The sequence below is a fragment of the Gymnoscopelus braueri genome (genome assembly GCF_963280865.1).
Source record: "Gymnoscopelus braueri genome assembly, chromosome: 19".
NCBI classification, from domain to species: domain Eukaryota; kingdom Metazoa; phylum Chordata; class Actinopteri; order Myctophiformes; family Myctophidae; genus Gymnoscopelus; species Gymnoscopelus braueri.
Window position 1 is genome coordinate 2,223,052 of NC_137621.1, and position 17,897 is coordinate 2,240,948.

At 40.2% G+C, this 17,897-nt stretch overlaps 1 protein-coding gene across 1 annotated transcript; it reads right to left on the reverse strand.

Moving 5' to 3' along the window:
* Positions 1-6,798: 6,798 nt before the first annotated feature.
* On the reverse strand, positions 6,799-17,663 carry LOC308074903 (uncharacterized protein). The gene is made up of 5 exons (XM_080414411.1): positions 17,636-17,663; positions 16,527-16,572; positions 16,086-16,124; positions 15,403-15,470; positions 6,799-9,098 (listed from the first exon to the last, which is right to left on the reverse strand). The coding sequence occupies exons 3-5, from the start codon at positions 16,099-16,101 to the stop codon at positions 8,451-8,453; spliced, it is 732 nt and encodes a 243-aa protein (XP_080270537.1). The 5' UTR covers positions 16,102-16,124; positions 16,527-16,572; positions 17,636-17,663; the 3' UTR covers positions 6,799-8,450.
* Positions 17,664-17,897: the final 234 nt, after the last annotated feature.

Sequence of the window (17,897 nt, forward strand, 5' to 3'; positions counted from 1 at the left end):
TTATGACAAAACATACATTAACCACTTCAGCCCTATAGCCTATACATTTCGGCCATTTGAAAATAGCCGATCTACAAGCTCACAATGCGTCTCAATGCGTCTCAATGCGACGCATTGTGAGCTTGTAGATCGGCTATTTTCAAATGATTTTTATACATTTAGAAAACTTGCGAAATGGGACGTCCTGCATAATGAGTATTTTTTACTTTTGGTACTTTAAGTACATTTTTGATACCAATACTTTTCGTACTTTCAGTGACAGTGAAACCTGCTGTTTGGTCGCCATCTAGTGTCCATCAGTCAGTAGACACTCTATGAGGATAGAGTTACTACAGGGGGTCCGGGACCCCTAGGGAGTCCTCAGAGTTACTACAGGGGGTCCGGGGCCCCTAGGGAGTCCTCATAGTTACTACAGGGGGTCCGGGGCCCCTAGGGAGTCCTCAGAGTTGGCCAGCAATTATTTGTGTGATCCAGAATGTACATTTTAATTGTTTAGTTTCCTGTCTGAAAATAAAGACAGTTAAACCATATTTGGGTGGGATTGGATTGGAACGTTGACCGAAAAGAACTGATCTACAAGTTCACAACACGCTGCGTTGCGGGCACAGCAGCAACAGCAGCAGCCATGCAGTCACAATGAGACACAGGACAGGAGTTCATCTACCAGGGCTGCCAACATTGGACTGTCAGAATCCAGGAGAAAGGTTGGGGGCGTGGCTAGCGGGGGGTCTGGGGGTCCTCCCCCCGAAATGTTTTAACAGAGTAGATGTAATTTCCTGTGTTTTGGTGAATTATGTGAGTTTGATACTTTTATCAGGCTTGCTTTACTAGCATTGGAAAATAATGGGTAACATTTCATCCATTAAAAAAAGTAGGCCTACAGAAATTGATTTGATGCCTGAAGCAATGTAAGACCCCTTTTTAATAATAACCATTCATTACTTAAAAGTTAATATCTCTGTATGATGGCATGCATTGACCACACCCCCAAACCGGGCGGTCTGGGGCTCCTCCCCCAGAAACTTTTTAACATAGTAGATGTACTTTCTTTTTGTTCTGGTGAATTTTTGGAGTTTGATACCAAATCCAGGAGAAAACCAGAAGAAATGACGTGGTCAAAAACCAGGAGACTCATGCGGGATCCAGGAGTGTTGGCAGCCCTGTCATCTACTGATAAGAGCAAAATAATAATGAATGGGTTCATTGAATCTTTACATTTTACAGTTTAAAATATAACTTTAAATCACTTTCCAAAAGCTCTATGGTTGTAGGCCTGTTGCTGATTTGGTCCACTAGAGGGCAACAAAGAACATAGCTAGAATAAAAACAAACTGACTCAGGATGCGTCAAAAGACACGTGAGCAACCACGTGAGCACTTCCGCTTTCTCTTCAAAATAAAACTGCATTTAGTGTCAAGCTTCACACTGAACGCAAAGCAAGCGCTTCAGCTGTTTGTCAAAATAAAAGTATTTGAATGTTTATTTTATGCTTTGTTTTACGACGGTGCGCCGAAAATAGTAGATCTACAAGCTAGCAATGCATCTCATTGTGAGCTTGTAGATTGGAATAGCTTATATTATATAAACTAGCACCATATTGCGTCATCTCGTTTTAAATATTTCATTGAACTGAGTGAACACTGGATTTATTGACGACTTCCACTTCTGTCCACATGAGGGCGACAAAGGGCGTTGAATAAAGTGCAGTGATGTAAACAAACACTATTATATTTATCACTGTATTAGTTTAATGTATTTATATCAGGCTCTCAAACTGTTTTATTCCACGACCCCATCTTATGGAGACCCCACACTGCTTATAATGCAATGTCAGAGTGGAAATAAAGAATATCTTAAAATAAAAGCATACATAGCTGGCCTTATATATGAATATTTATTAGAACATTCAAGATTAGATCAATGTTGTGTTTTTACCCCATGCTGTCTGTGTCTGTGTCTGTCTGTCTGTCTGTCTGTCTGTCTGTCTGTCTGTCTGTCTGTCACCTTGTTGAGTGTTATACTGTCTGAACCAGTTCTCTCTTCAGAATGAGACCTCAATGTGTCCATGAGGTCACCTGCATAATAGTCTCGCGTAGCCAGACAACTATTCCACAATCTCCGAATGCTATATAGAGTCTGAAACTACAACTCCCGAAATCTGATTGAGGAAACTGGTACTTCCGTTCATGAAAATATATTTAAAAACATCTTTACACTTTGTTTTTTTATTTCAATTTCTAATAAGCAGCAAGCTAAATATACTTAGATGATTTTGATTTATATTCGGATAAATTTATGCGACTGTACAGACGAAACGGAAATGGGGAGGAGGCTTCACATCCGGTTTATATTCTAATCATGATCAGAGCTTCCGAGTCCCCGACTGTATGACCTGAAACATTTGAAAATTGTGGGAGGCAACAGTCTGGCCACATGAGGTCACCTGTATAAATAAAGGTTAAATACAAAATAAAAGTCTCTATCAACAGCTTACTGAGGAAAAGGAGGCGTGTCAACTAAGTATACACATCACTTCCTGTTGTCAGACATTCAATTCATTTGAGGGATCAAATCAGTCAACAATAATGTGGGAACACAACCTGACAGAATGTTTATATATATGTTTAAAGGGTATCATTAGTATGCATACTCATCCTACAAGATCTCCTTCCACACAGCTGATTCTAATGAATGATCAATGTTTATTATCAAGAGCTGAAGTCACTTAATAACCATTTAATCCTCATGCAGAGATGCAGGTTCATCTGATAAGAGTAAAATTATAATAACAATTATAATTAATGAGTTATATTGACCCTTTAAAGACAATGGGTACATTTAATGGCCTGTAATCTTGACATTTTATAGCCATCAAGTTTAAAATGTATGGTTTTGGCCTGTTGCTGATTTTGTCCACTAGAGGACCAATAGACCATAGACCATAGAATAAAACAATACAATACAGGCATCAGGGTGCCTTTATTTTGTATTCTATGGTCTCTGCTTATTATGTTTATTATTAAGAGCTGAAGTCTCTTAACAACCATTTAATCCTCATGCAGAGATCCAGGTTCAGCAACAACAGCCAATCACAATGAAACACAGGAGTTCATCTACTGCTAAGAGCAAGGGTCAAGAGCAGTGGTGTAAAGTAACTAAGTACATGTACTCAAGTACTGTACAAAAGTACACCTTTGAGGAATTTTAACTTTACTGAGTATTTCATATTTTCAATACTTTTACTTCTATGCCACTACATCTCAGAGGCAAATTTTATACTTTTACTCCAATACAATCAGGGGTGCAATGCTCACTGGACGGCCTTGCACGCCGTGCCGGAACCTATTTGACCAGGAGCACACGCAGGCACACGCATAGATTTAAAACTACTTTAAATTCGCACCTCAACAAAGTTTTCAAAGGTTCCCGACTCACACCTAGCGAATTAACATAGGAATGAGCCTAGATGCATATCAATTGTCCATTGTGTGACTTGCAGTGTGGGTGTTAAGCGACGTGCGCGTCACGTCATTAAAATAGAGTGGCTTTTTGGCTTTTCATGATGTCTTTGGTCGTATTCTGGTTGTTCATGTCGTAAAATCGGGGCGTTTTGAGAATATTTAAGGGCGTGTTATTTAAATGACGCTCGGTTTCAGCCGTGACATTTATCAAGGCTGGGACCAAATGTACGCTCGGATCGGCTGTGTAGGATGCGTTGATAAATGTGACTTCGACGTTGGTGTACGGCCGAATATATGGAAAAATATACGCCGGTTTATACGCTCCGTTGATAAATGAGGGCCTTTAGTGTGTTTGACAGAAACACAGCAAGCTCTCTGTTTAGAAGTAAAAAGCCTAATCACTTCCTTTGGGCTTGTTTTCGTAGATGGTTCCTTGTTTATCTCACAAGATCTGGCAACACTGCCCCTCCCCCCACACCTGCAGACAGACAGACACAAACACAACATGCTCTCTGGTACATTTAGAAGTAAAAAGAGTGAAATAAACAAGTTAATGTAACATTGTTTAAGACATGGGAGAGGCCAGGGAGTGAGAAGAGTGAGTGTTACATGAAAGAGAAGAGAATGATCTGTGTTGTTTACAACTGAGTGGATTGTCAGTGAGTTTATCTGCTCAGTAACATTTGAACATTAGAGCTGAAATGTGAGTAAATGCTACTTTCATTGTTTTACTTGTTAAAGTAAAACACTATAGTCAGGATAAATCATTGTTATGTTGATGATGTGAAGTGAATGATGTTGTGTGTGTGGGGTTGATGCAACATGCATGCCTTGTGTGTCTGTTGTGTACAGGTAGGCTATGACCAGTGGTGTAAAGTAACAAAGTACATTTACTCAAGTACTGTACTTAGCCGATCTACAAGCCGATGTGACACATTGTGAGTTTGTGGATCGGCTATTTTCAAATGATTTTTATACATTTGAAAACTTAAAATGACATTCTCCATGAGTACTTTCTACTTTTGGTACTTTAAGTACATTTTGATACCAATACTTCTGTACTTTTACTCGAGTACTTTTTGAATTCCGGACTTTCACTTGTAACAGAGTATTTCTACATTGCAATAATAATACTTTTAATTAAGTAAAACATGTGAGTACTTGCTCCACCACAGGCTATGTGTTGGAAAAATGCCAGATATGTTATTGTTATTATTATTATTATTATTATTATTATTATTATTTATAAAATGAACAAACCATGGTGCTGCTGTGTGCATGGACATATATATATAATCATTTTATGTTTAATATTTAGTTGAAGGAGAAGAAGAAAGCTGAAGGTAGGAACCTGTTTTCATTTCTCTGAAGCTGCTGCTTGTATCATATATGTTATGTATTTAGTTCTCCTAGTTCATCATGTATTTAACCACATCAACCCTATAGCAACACTATTATGGGGGAAAACATTCTGTGAAAATAGCAGATCTACAAGCTCACAGCAGCTTGTAGATCGTCTGTCTGTTTTGGTTGGTAGAGAGTTCTAGAGGTCTTCTCGATAACAAAGGAAGGCAGGCTCACACCGGTACATCGGATCAGGGTCGGTGCAGTGCATCCAACGCTGCCTGGCAGGAGTCGTGTGTTGCTTCCCGGCTCGCCTACGGCCGACAAACCTCCGCCGCGGAGGCACAAGGGGCCTATTGCCTCCTCCCCATGCCCACCAGGGGAAGCTCTGCCCCTGGTCCATGCCCGGGCGTAGGCAGGAACCAGTTTGCGCATGTCAAAAGTTATATTCCGAATGAATGCTTAATTGGGTCATGTAAACTAGGAATACTTTTATTCAGGTTCCATGTAAACAGTTGGGTATATGAGTTCATTCTGAATGAATAAACATTGTTCAAACGCAGCCACTGTGTTTATGAGGGTTAGGTGTGTAGGTCTATAGATCAGTGTTAATGAGGGTTAGGTGTGTAGTTCTATAGATCAGTGAAATAACACATTGTTTGCCACGCCACTGCCAGCGATTTTCCAGTGTTTTTACTAAGTCTAGAGGGTCTAAGTGGTTAAACTGAAGTGATATTGATACATTCTAAATATTACCAAGGTATTCTGCAGCACCCCTAGACTTGAGTGTCAGCACCCTAGTGGCACCCATTGAGAAGCCCTGGTGTAGACAGTAAAGAATGGTGTATTTAAACCTGTGTTCAGTGCTGTGGCTCCCTCTAGTGGTGTGGCTGTGGGTGTCACTCACTGTGGAGAAGTAGTTAGTCAGGTATGAAGGTATTGAGGGCTTTGTCCCTTTGACTGTCTTAAATACCAATCCCATTTTGAATTGCTTAACCCTGTCATCCCAGTCATCCAAGACTAGCAAAGTGTGATGGAATTAGGTGGGTCATGGGCTTTAGGCTGAGACTTGAGATGTTGGAGAACCAAGAGGTGCAAGCGTAGTCAAAGTGGCATTGAATGAGTAGCCTGGTAAACCCTCCCTCCGGAAATCTCATTTCTATTTGATTCCTGGAGTGAGTCTGGCATGAACCGCCTCTCTGCAATATTGGCTGTGTATGCCAAACGGCCGCGCCTATCAGCGTCGTCGCTCATTGTTCTGTGATTGACAGCTTACGTTGGCCAATCAGGTGGCGAGTTCGAGTGAGCCCAAAACACGAACGGCAGCCATCTTTTTCTTGTGCGCTATTTTCTCCGCAATTTTTTTACTTCAAAAAGCTCTCTAACTTCTATTTTGAGGCACGGAATTTACTTATAAGATATCGTTTGGATAGAATTTAGTTGTTTAACTTCATATATGTGGTCAATTAATCATGACAAAGCCTATTTAAAAATAAAAATGTAGAGAACCGGTAGGGGCGGGCAGTGACACCCATGTAACCGAATAAGGCAACCCATTTTGGGCATGGATCGTCTCAAAAGTCCCCTTGCGTCACATTAGACTGGTTAACTGCTGATTGGCTGAAGGGGAAAAATTATCATTGGCTGAAGGGGTTGTCAGTCAACGGTATTACTCCCGCCCAACTCCAGCACAGCCAATATTGCAGAAAGGCGGATCAGGCCAGACTCACTCCTGAAATCAAATGGAAATGAGATTTCCGGAGGGAGGGTTTACCAGGCTATTGAATGAGGGCTCCAGCTAGAGTCTTGAGACCACTTTTGTTGATAGAAGAGGACATTCTGCCCCAAGATCTTGTTCGTTGATTTACTTTTTTGTATTACTTTTGATGCTATTTTTTCTCCTGTCAGTTTGTTGTCAAGAATACAGCCCAAATAGGTAACCTCTTCTTTGCTTGACATTACTGAATTGATATAGTCAACTCTAACCTTGAAATCATTTGCAAACGTTTTTTTTAATTGTATTAACCAGTTAAATGTTGAAAATGTTTTTTATTCATTAAATAGGGCAAGCATGTACATAATGTGTCTTGACATTTGCTCCCACAAAAAAACACAGCACAGAAGAATTACACCAAAAGTAAAGTAATATTAAAGTCATACTGTGTTACCCTTAAATTAAACAGGTTATTTTTTATATCATCTCTCACTGGTATATTTTTTATAATAACCATTCCACTTAAATGTGTATTTTAACACTATTAAACACAATTTGTATCTGTAAGTGTCTGCCCCCGACACGAGGCAAAGTAACGGTAATGTATTTATTTATTTCAAAGTTCATACAGACGTTGTTGCTTTTCCTAAATATGCTCAGGTACCACATGTTGTTCGTGTTTTTGTTTTGAACTGAATTCTGGGAATTGCAGACAACGGAGCTGTTACACACAAGTGTAATATGAACGTGTAATTCTTAAATCTATTTACACAATGGAATACAGATATATATATTTTTAATATCATATAAGTGTGTGTCCATGCAACACCCAAGCTCCCTTGAAGCACTTTTGAGCAAGGCACTGCTCGTTTACATTGAAGTTGCTCTCTGTGATTGCATCATAAAAAGGTATATACAATATAATATAATGATCCAACTTCAATGTGTCCAACTTGTCTTTTTATCTTCTATATAAAATAGAAGCAGGAAGTAGCCTGGATACTGAAGGTATTTTCAGTACATTAGTACAGTTTCACATCAACCCAAGATGTTCAGAGAGGAATGGGTCGGTTTCAGAGAGAAACGATATCATGAGTGAACTTGCAGCACTTCCTTTGTGCATCACAGTATCAATGACAAAACGAGCCTTTTCATTTTTCACTTGCTCCACATGGGCCTTATCATACTCTTCTTTGTTCAACACCTTCTTCTGTATAAGTTTATCAAGGAGACTGTTGAGATTGGGAAGTGAAACTCTGCTGATGAAGCTGCTCCGCACATCAAACAGTCTCTCTTCTGCTGGACGGCTCAGAGTGCGCTGAACTTGTTGTTTTCTTAAGGCACGAGCTGAAAGGTTTACGTAGCCTTCCCACGAACAGGTGGTGTCGTCTTTTAGAAGCATCGTAACATTTTCAAACCGTTCCTCTAAATTCATGATAAATGTTGCATTATAATTGTGGTAGGACGATTCATCAACTTCAAATCTTGCCTTCTTTGGTAGAATTATGATGGATTCATTTTGAGTGGAAGTGGAGAGGCTGTATTCTCGCTTGACATTGAGTTCACACGGAGGCATTTCAATGTAAATCTTTTCCCCATGGGTGTTTCTTCTTACCTGTAGCACTTCACGCAGCACAACATTCCGAGGCAGGAGCAATACGTGCATGATTGAACTGGGTTCATCATCATCTATCGGTGGCGTATAAAACAGCAACACCAGTGCATGGATAGGATTCGGGGCCAAGCTCAGGTTGTTTAAAAATAATTTGACCAACTCATTTACACCTGTAATTAGACCAAAGAGTGAAAATCCGGTTATATTTATGATGACATGAGTTTCTGTGATCACATCAGGCTTGATGAGCTCTATGCCATCATCATCCATCACACGGACAACAGACAAGGATTTGGCTCCACCCATGGAGAGGATCTCACAATGAGGAAAGTGTAAGCTGGGCTAGAAGCCTTCGGCCCCAAGGGACTGTCCTGTAAGTCACATCTCCCTCTGTCTTCGTCTTAAACACCAGGCCGGTCACGCTGCATTGGAACAGTCCTGCTTGGGTGCAGTGGAACCTGTAGCTTTCCTTGTTTTCTACATCAATGATATCGGGTGTAATTTTCTGTGTTTTTTCCAGTAGTGTAACATCATTTAAGCTGTGGGACCGCTTTGCTCTGAAACTTCTCTTGTTCTCTGTACATGGAATTTGTCTCAGTGAGGGTAAGCTTCGAGAACGAGGCAGGGAGGTGAATTCTCCCATCCTACTATCACTGAAGCATGAACTAAGATCAGTTTCATCTTGGAGCTCCACTGAGGGATGTGGAGAGGACAGTGACTCTATAATAGGATGGTCTGTGGATGAGAAATCACATGACGTTTCTTCTGTGGAATGTTGTAAGGACTGTTGTGATATGGATGGTGAAAATGACATGGAGGACTTTATAGTATCAGAGGGACACATTGTAGGTGTCATCATTTCCCATTGAACATATGGGGGTGGCTGACTTTCATTCAGTTTGTGTTGTGGGGAGGTGGTGGAGCTAAGTAGAGACCAGTATGCTACATCATCATCAAGAGTTCCCTAAAAAAGAGAACAGAGAAAATCTAATTAAATCATGGATATTAAATACATAGTGTTTGTCCTAAACATCCACATTGTCTGTTGTGAAATTAAACCACTATTTCAATACAACCTCATCAACCCTGGGTTCCTATTTTGTTAAAATTAAAATTTCAAAATATTTTCTTAAAAAAAAAAGAAAAAAAGCGAAAATAGCTGATCTACAAGCTCATAACGCATTGCATCACAACATTTATAACATTTCCTATCACATCTACATTTCTCTTTGTATGAATACTTGGGGTGGGAAATATGTTCATTTGTCTCTGTTATTTACTTCAATAATTATGGGTTTGGGGAGGATATGTGTAAGAAAGGGTTAAAAATGAACCCCATGAGACATTATTTACCTGGCATAAGCTTAAGACTACCTCTGAATGGGAAAAAAAAAACAGAGAAAAAAAACGGCAGCGCCAAGAGCCCCCCCCTCCTTGCCGATGACTGAGAAGGTCTGAATAGTTATAGTGGATTGATTGATTGATGTACTTTATTTAGTAAGACATGAGAACATCAGTACATGGAAGTACAAAAAAATCACAATACAAGGTCTACTAAACTGGGAGACTCATTAAACACTGAGCTTGTTTAAGATGAGATCCCCATGCACACAAATCATGATGACATATAAGAGACAGACAGATATACACTACACAGAATGTCATACAATCAGCTTACAGGTTACTGGTATGAAGAGTGAAAAAAAATGTACAAGAAGAAAATAAATGGGGGGGGGGTAGGTTAAGACTTAGACAGGGGCCATTTTCGAATTGCAGCCTCCTGAAGGTGTATCTTTAGGTCAGTTTTGAAAGTGAGTAGGGTTTTACACTCCTTTTGGTAGGGCATTCCACATTTTTGATGAATAGCATGAGAACGAGTTCATTCCCTTAGTTGAGCCAAATCTGGGTTGCACATGATTTGTGGAGCTGCCTCTGGTGTTCATGGACTTCATTAACATTTAGGAAGTATTTAGACAAATACAGGGGGATCCCAATGTTGTGGTGTATCTTGAAGACCAGGCCCATAGCAAGTTGCTGTACTCTGTCCTCAACCCTAAGCCATCCAATCCTAGCAAAATGAGCAGGGGTTAGATGGGTTTTGTGATTGAGGTCAAGAAGTAGCCTTACTAGTTTGTTTTGGGATGTTTGGAGCCTTGTTTTTAAGGCCTTGGAGGTGTTGTGATACCATGAAGTGCATGCATAATCATAATAACCTTGTATGAGGGCCCCTGCAAGAATCTTCAGAGTATTCTTACTGACAAGACGATCAATCCTATACAAATAGCGTGTTTTTTGGTTAACCTTTTTGATCACTTTTTCAGCGTTTTTGTTACCGGAGAGGTTTGCCTCCAAGATGGAACCCAGGTAGGTAATTTCCTCCTTTCTTGTGATAACATCATCACCCACTTTGATCGTGAAGCTCTCAGCCTTGCTAAGGTTAGGACTGGACCCAAAGAGGATGGATTCAGTTTTACCCAGGTGTAATGATAGTTTTTTGTCGGAGAGCCAGGTGCAGATCTTGTTGAGTTCAGAGCTGAGAGTTTTCTCAACCTGCAGCCTGTTCCTGTCCGAGACCAGCAGAGCCGAGTCATCTGCGAACAGGAACAGTTTGCAGTCGCAAGCTGAAGACATGTCATTCGCATATATCAGGAACAGTAAAGGTCCTAGTATACTTCCTTGCGGAACACCACAAGTCACTGGGAGGGGAGGGGACTGGGTGCCGTTTATTTCCACCACTTGCTCCCTCCCTTCCAGGTAGGATCTCATCCAGCTCACCGACGTATCATCAAAACCTATTGTTTTGAGCTTGTCGATCATAATTGGGTAATTAACGGTGTCAAAGGCCTTTTGGAGGTCCAGCATGACCATGCCGCAATATTTGCCATTGTCGACATCTTGTTTGATAGTCGTTCAAATAGAGAAGGCATGTGTCAGTGGAGTGGTTTGTTCTGAAACCAGATTGGAATTTGTAAATTAGATTTTTCTAGGACAAACTTGTTCTGTGAGAACAATGGCCAAGCCATGAAGCCATGGCCAAGGTCATTAGCATACGGAAGACCAATGACCATGGCTGAGGAGAAGACCACCCCTGAGAGAGAAAAGAGAAACGCAGGCATACTGAATGAAATTAAGTGATTGTGTCGCTAACAGTGCTACACGTACGGCTTTGGTGTTGCCATGTCTGCTAATTATAAGCGACCTTGTTTTAAATGAAGTTGTTAAGTTGCTTGCTTGTAAATAGGCTAGTGACCTTATAGATCAGCTATTTTCAGCCTACAAAAATGTATGTTGTATAAAATAGGGCTAAAGTGGTTAATGTTTTATAATAATAATAATTTATATCTGCAAAGTAACTAGTAACTAAAGTTTTCAAATAATTGTAGTGGAGTAAAAGAACAATATTTGCTTCAAATTGAATTATTCTAATTAAAATGGTTTATTGGGGCTCCTTACAAATTGCATTTTCTTTTTAATGTCAATAATTAAAGTAGCTATTCTTCCTAATATTTGTTTTCTAAAAAGTGATACTGTAGTTAGTAGCAGTGACTGTAATCTGAGTTCCCAGAAGTTTTCGCCTGCTCTGGCGAGGAACTTCTGGGCCAGAGCCCTGGTATTTGTGGGCGGGATGTAGCTTACGCTCAGAATCTGAGCGGACACGCCTCTTACCGGTCTGACTCGTCTAAAAAGTCAGACGAGAGGCAAACAGCAGTACACAATGGCGGCCGCAATTTCTCAAGGGGAAATTGCTTCCCGTCGATCCTATTTAGATGTAGCACCCACTGCATGTGGATCCCGCCCCCTTTTCTTCATTGGCTGTTGATTTGAATCACAACGCAGTGTCCGCGCCCCTGCTGTCCAAGCTCCGACGCAATGCCTCCCAGACTACAGTGACTGAGACAACAGACTGAAAAACAATGCTGTATAACTGAATGCGTGTGAGCGCACATGCGCGTCCGCAACTGGTTGCGGCCCACATCAAGTCACCATTTAACCAATGTGGCCCGGACCCCAAAATGAGTTCGACACCCCTGCTTTAGATACACTCACTCACATTTCTCACTGTTATAATGTTGTGTTGGTGTACAAAGCTCATGTTGTGTTTATTTTTATTCATAGGTAACATAGTGTTGAGGAAGCCTGCATTGTTTAACGTGAAACCTACTAACTCCTGATTTGGGAAGAATTTAAGTTGGTATTGCATGATATGCAGGCACCCCCCCCGAACATTGTTGATTCTCTGTCTTCTGTGCTGGGTTGGGGTCAGACGCCACAACAAAATATCCACCCTATGCACGTGGAGTCGTGGACCCCTCTTTCCATCTAGACTTATATTTATTCATAATGGCTTGCTGATGTCATCACGCAGTGCGTTTGCGTTTGAACAGAAGTAATTAAGATTGGACTGTTAAAGGACGACTTCACCGATTGTCAACCTATCGTCATATAATTGGTCCTCACTAATACTCATGATAAAATGGTACAATTGTTTTCTACTTAGTCTGTGTCTCATAGGAGGGCTGTGGACAGTCCAGAAACCCGTACCAGTGACATCATCGTTAGGCATGATTTTTTTTTCCAACACGATTTCACATTTCTTATTTAGATTTTTATTAACACAAGAACAATGGCTTCTTTTATTGCATTGCAACTTTCCAGGAATAGAAAGCCTGCTGTTTCTATTAGCTTGGATTCCCCATTGGATTCCCCTCAGTGAATGATATGGTTCAACATTTTAATCTCAAATTAGAGTCAGCTCTCGACATAGTGGCTCCTATGAAAACTAAAAAGAAACTTAACTCTAGAGTAACACCCTGGATCAACGAGCACATGCACTCACTCAAGAAAGAATGTCGTAAAGCTGAGCGAATTTGGAGAAAAAACAAACTCACTGTCCACCTAGAGATCTTTAAGAAGTCAACAGTGGCCTATAACAAAGCACTGCGCTTGGCAAGGCAGGCATATTTTTCAGGCATTATCAATGACAACAAGCAAAATGCCAGAGTCTTATTCTCTACCATTGAACATCTCTTAAACCCCCCCCAGGCTTACAAGGAGTCGCTCCCTGCTTCTAAAGCTAAGTGTGATGAGTTCGCATCCTTTTTTGAAAACAACATTTTTTGCATTCGAGCTGGTATTATGAATGCTGCTGCTAGCACTGCAAATGCGGCAAATGGTGCATGGTGCAAAAATGTAGATCACTCCAGAGGAAGCCTAATATCATTCTGCGCAATTAATGAAGAGGAACTCCGTAAAACTATATCACAGATGACATCATCATCTTGCTCACTGGATGCAATACCCACCCCGTTTCTCAAAGAGGTTTTAGACAGTGTTATTGGAGATATCCTAAGAATTGTAAACAGCTCTCTACTTTCAGGCGTCTTTCCAGACTCACTGAAAACGGCTGTAGTCAGGCCGTTACTCAAGAAACACAACCTTGATCCATTGGTGCTGGGTAATTATAGACCAATCTCTAATCTGCCATTTCTGGGCAAGGTCTTAGAAAAAACTATCTTTCATCAACTGGATGTGTTCCTACAGAACAATAAGGTTCATAACAAATTCCAATCTGGCTTCAGGAAAGGTCACAGAAACAGCACTTGTAAAAGTAATTAATGATCTTAGGGTGTCCGCTGACGACAAAAATGTATCTGTTCTCCTATTCCTTGACTTAACCGCTGCTTTTGATACGATTGATCACACAATTCTACTACAACGCATGGAGTACTGGATTGGTTTGTCAGGCACAGCCTTGTCTTGGTTTTACTCTTACCTAACAGGCAGAAGCTATTTTGTCAGTCTAGCTAACTTTGACTCAGACAAACACAACATCTGTTCTGGTATTCCACAGGGCTCAATTCTGGGTCCCTTATTGTTCTCCCTGTATACTGTATACTACCGCTGGGAGAACTCATCGCCGATCACGGAGTGAACTTCCATTTCTATGCTGATGATACCCAGCTGTATCTTTCAGTAGCTCCAGACGACCCCTGCGCTCTAGACCCATTGTTGACCTGTCTGTCCAGTATAAAATGCTGGATGAGTGAGAACTTTCTTAAGCTAAATGAGGATAAAACAGAAGTTCTCATAATTGGCTCCAGTGAGCAGAGAGAATCAATAACAAGTAGACTTGGTAACCTGGCTGTAGAAAGTAACACCACAGTAAAGAACCTGGGGGTTATTATCGATTCTGAATTTAATTTTAATACACACATTAATCATGTCACCAAGATTGCTTTCTTTCATCTTAGAAATATTGCGCGAATTAGAGACTATCTGTCGTTAGACGATGCAAAAACGCTGATCCACGCTTTTGTTTTCTCTCGGCTTGATTACTGCAACGCACTCTACTCTGGCCTGCCAAAGAAAACAACTGACAGATTACAACTTGTTCAAAATGCGGCAGCCAGAATTTTAACTAAAACTAGGATGAGAGAACATATCACTCCAGTTCTAGCTTCACTACACTGGCTCCCGGTTGTTTTTAGGATTGATTTTAAAATTATTTTAATAGTTTATAAAGCTCTAAATGGTCTGACACCTTCCTACCTCTCTGACTGCCTAGAGAGATATGTTCCAAACCGGGCCCTCAGGTCTTCAAGTGCTGACCTGCTCGAGGTGCCTACAATGACATATAAAGAATACGGTGAAGCAGCATTCTGCTTTTACGGACCGACAGTGTGGAATAAACTCCCATTACACTTAAGACAGGCAGCCTCTGTCGATAGCTTTAAAGCACAGCTCAAGACCTATTACTTCACTCTTGCTTTTAGCTGATTCTTTGGTTGATTTTTAATTCCTCACTGTATTGCCTATTTTAATGTTGTTTTATGCCTTTGCTTTTATTTTATTTTATTTTATTTTTGTTTGCTTTATTGTTAAATTGGTTCTAACTGTAATTGTATTCTTGCTCTGTAAAGCACTTTGAGCTGCATTTCATGTCATGAAAGGTGCTATACAAATAAAGTTTATTATTATTATTATTATTGATGATGTCACTGGTAGACGGGACTCTGAACTGTCCACAGCCCTCCTCTAAGACATAGACCGAGTAGAAAAAAATGGAACCATTTTATCATGAGTATTAGTGAGGACCTATTATATGAAGATAGGTTGAAATCGGTGAAGTTGTCCTTTAAAGACTTTTGACATAAGAGAATACTCAAAAAAATATGTTTTAATTGTTCAGCATCTAATGATCAGTATGTCCTCATTATGACCATGTATGATTTATTTTTCATTACATCTTTAAAAGTGGGAAAACAAACCTGTTGTGTAACATTTGTTCTTCTTGCTGTAAATATCGGGCGTTTGTGTCGTGTAACATCTCTTTTTTCTGTAGAATAATAATTAGGACAATCAGTTTATCTAGTGGCAACTTCAGTTTTACAGTTAGTGTGGCTGCATAGAAATATTTATAAACTTAGCAACATTTCTATAATGTTTAACCTGTTGACGACACCAATCATCTAGGAAGTATCTTATGATCCACAGCAGAATCACCACCCCAACATCAACACCAACACCAATACCCTCACCAATAACACCACCAATAACCAGACCAGACCCAAAACGAACCCTGGCCTGAAAAACGTTGAAGACCCCTGATGTAGAATAACAGGTACAGTACTATAAGTAGTGGAAGATGCTCACAAGACAAAGACATTGAAGCGGTGCTGATGATGAACCAACATAAAACATGACTTGTTTTATGATTTATGCTCCAAATGGCCTTAATCAAGAACTGATTTGAAATGCTGAAATGAATGACTGATATAGCTTTGTTTCTTTATACTATACATTTTACACATCCACTCTATGGGACTGCTGCTATGAATTATTATGGTTGGTTCATAGGCCCGCTGTTTTTCTTAATATGAAGGACAGTTCTAGGACAGTTCTAAAAAAATAAAAATAAATTAAAGTCTTTCAGTTTTACATCTTCTCTTACCCAGCTTCTCTGCCATATTGTTCTGGATCACTAAATGCACTGATAGCAAGAGAAAAAGAGAGTGGGGGAGATAGGTTAATGAAACACAGCAAAGTCATCATATCAATGAAAAAAAATCTACATCTCTACATTCCCACATAAATACCTTTTATTTTTCCAATTCCTAGATGTAATTTATTTTCAACAGTGATGTTGTTGAATTTATTTATTCTCAAAATTACTGAGTAGTTAAACTCATTTGCAGTGTCGTCGAGTACTCTACGACACTGCAAATGAGTTTAACTACTCAGTAATTTTGAGAATAAATAAATAGTGAATGAATGAATAGTAGTGTAACAACAGGCTGCATTTATAGTTTTAGAATAAATGATTAAGGATGTACACCCTGGTAAACAAAAGGTATCACCATCACTGAACTGTACCAAGGACAGAAAAACTCACCTTTTTCTGCATCAGTTTTGAATGAAATCACTCTGTCAACAGCATGCTGTTGAACACAGTTGTGTTATTTCAATCATATCCCAACCCTGTTAAACAATGATATGTATTGTATGCTATTGGCTACAGCAGTGGTTTTCAACCTGAAATGTAGTGTGATATTTTTGGATTAAAAACAAAATGTTATTGTCAAAATGTTAAAGCTCTATATTGTGATAGTAATCACAATATAGAGCAGGGGGTCTACAACAGGGGGTTTGGGACCGGTCCTTGAGGGGTCCCCAGATAAATGATGGATAGTTAGGAACCAAATGGACCGTTATGTTGCTGTAACTCTGGTCCATTTGGTTCCATTTGTACTCTCAGAGTTATGGTGGTCCGTGGTCTATTGCATGGGTTCTCAAAGTGTGGTCCGGGGACCCCCAGGGCCCTAAATACATCAGCTATTTTCAAAACATCTTGACAATCTTTGAAAATGCCTGAATATTTTTGAAAATGTTTACACCACAGATCTTGTATAGGGGGGTCCGCGGGTCCAGCTTTTCAGATGGGGGTTCGCGGCCAAATACACAGTTTTCAGTTTTTGGGCCGACTGGTAGAGCAGCGGGGTGGTGAAGAGGGGGGTGAAGGCTCTGTAGAGCACCCTGATTGGCTGTTTAGCTTGTTTGGTCAGACAGGCCCCGTATAGAAGTCCTCTCTTCTGCTACTACCGGTGCAGAAGCAAGCCTAAATAAGCCAGAGACATTGCCCCTCGCACATTTGAACTAGATACCCTATTCTCAATCTCAACTCTCAATTCCTATACCAATGGATCAACTCCAAAGCAAAGCAGTAGGCTACGATAGCGCAAGAATGCAGTGTTGCCAGATTCTGTGAGCGAAACAAATGACGACGTCTATGAAAACAAGCCTAAAATAAGCGACCATGGTTTCACCACTTGAGCCTTATTAAATCAGCTATTTTCAAAAAGAATATTGAAAGCCCAAATATTGGAAAAGCCCAAATAACCAACTACACTCAGAAACAAGCCCAAACAAAAGCAACCTGCAACTACGAATATTTACAAGCGACTTACAGGAAAACAAGCCCAAAGTCACTTATAATAAGCATACCTGGCGGCAACACTGGCCAGATCTTGCAGGCCGCTTTTGTGTGACGCTGTAGGATGATCAAAAAACACAAAAGCACTTTAACAGAAGAAAATCTCCTGAACTAAATGCCATGTTGTGTACCAAAAAAAAAGTCCCTGTGGGTTGGCGGAGGGATCTGTGATGTATCCACTGGAACATTAACATTCCAACCACGATCAGCCATTTTGGGGCTATGGCCCGCTGAAAACGGGTGGTTTTCATCACAAAAAAAAAAGAAACTGAG

What these genes read in the sequence shown, in the direction of transcription:
- LOC308074903 (XM_080414411.1), bottom strand. An exon ending in GAACAAATGTTACACAACAG is followed by an intron (nt 9,099 to 15,402) that starts GTTTGTTTTCCC and finishes TCTCTTTTTTAG; the next exon opens with GGAACTCTTGATGATGATGT.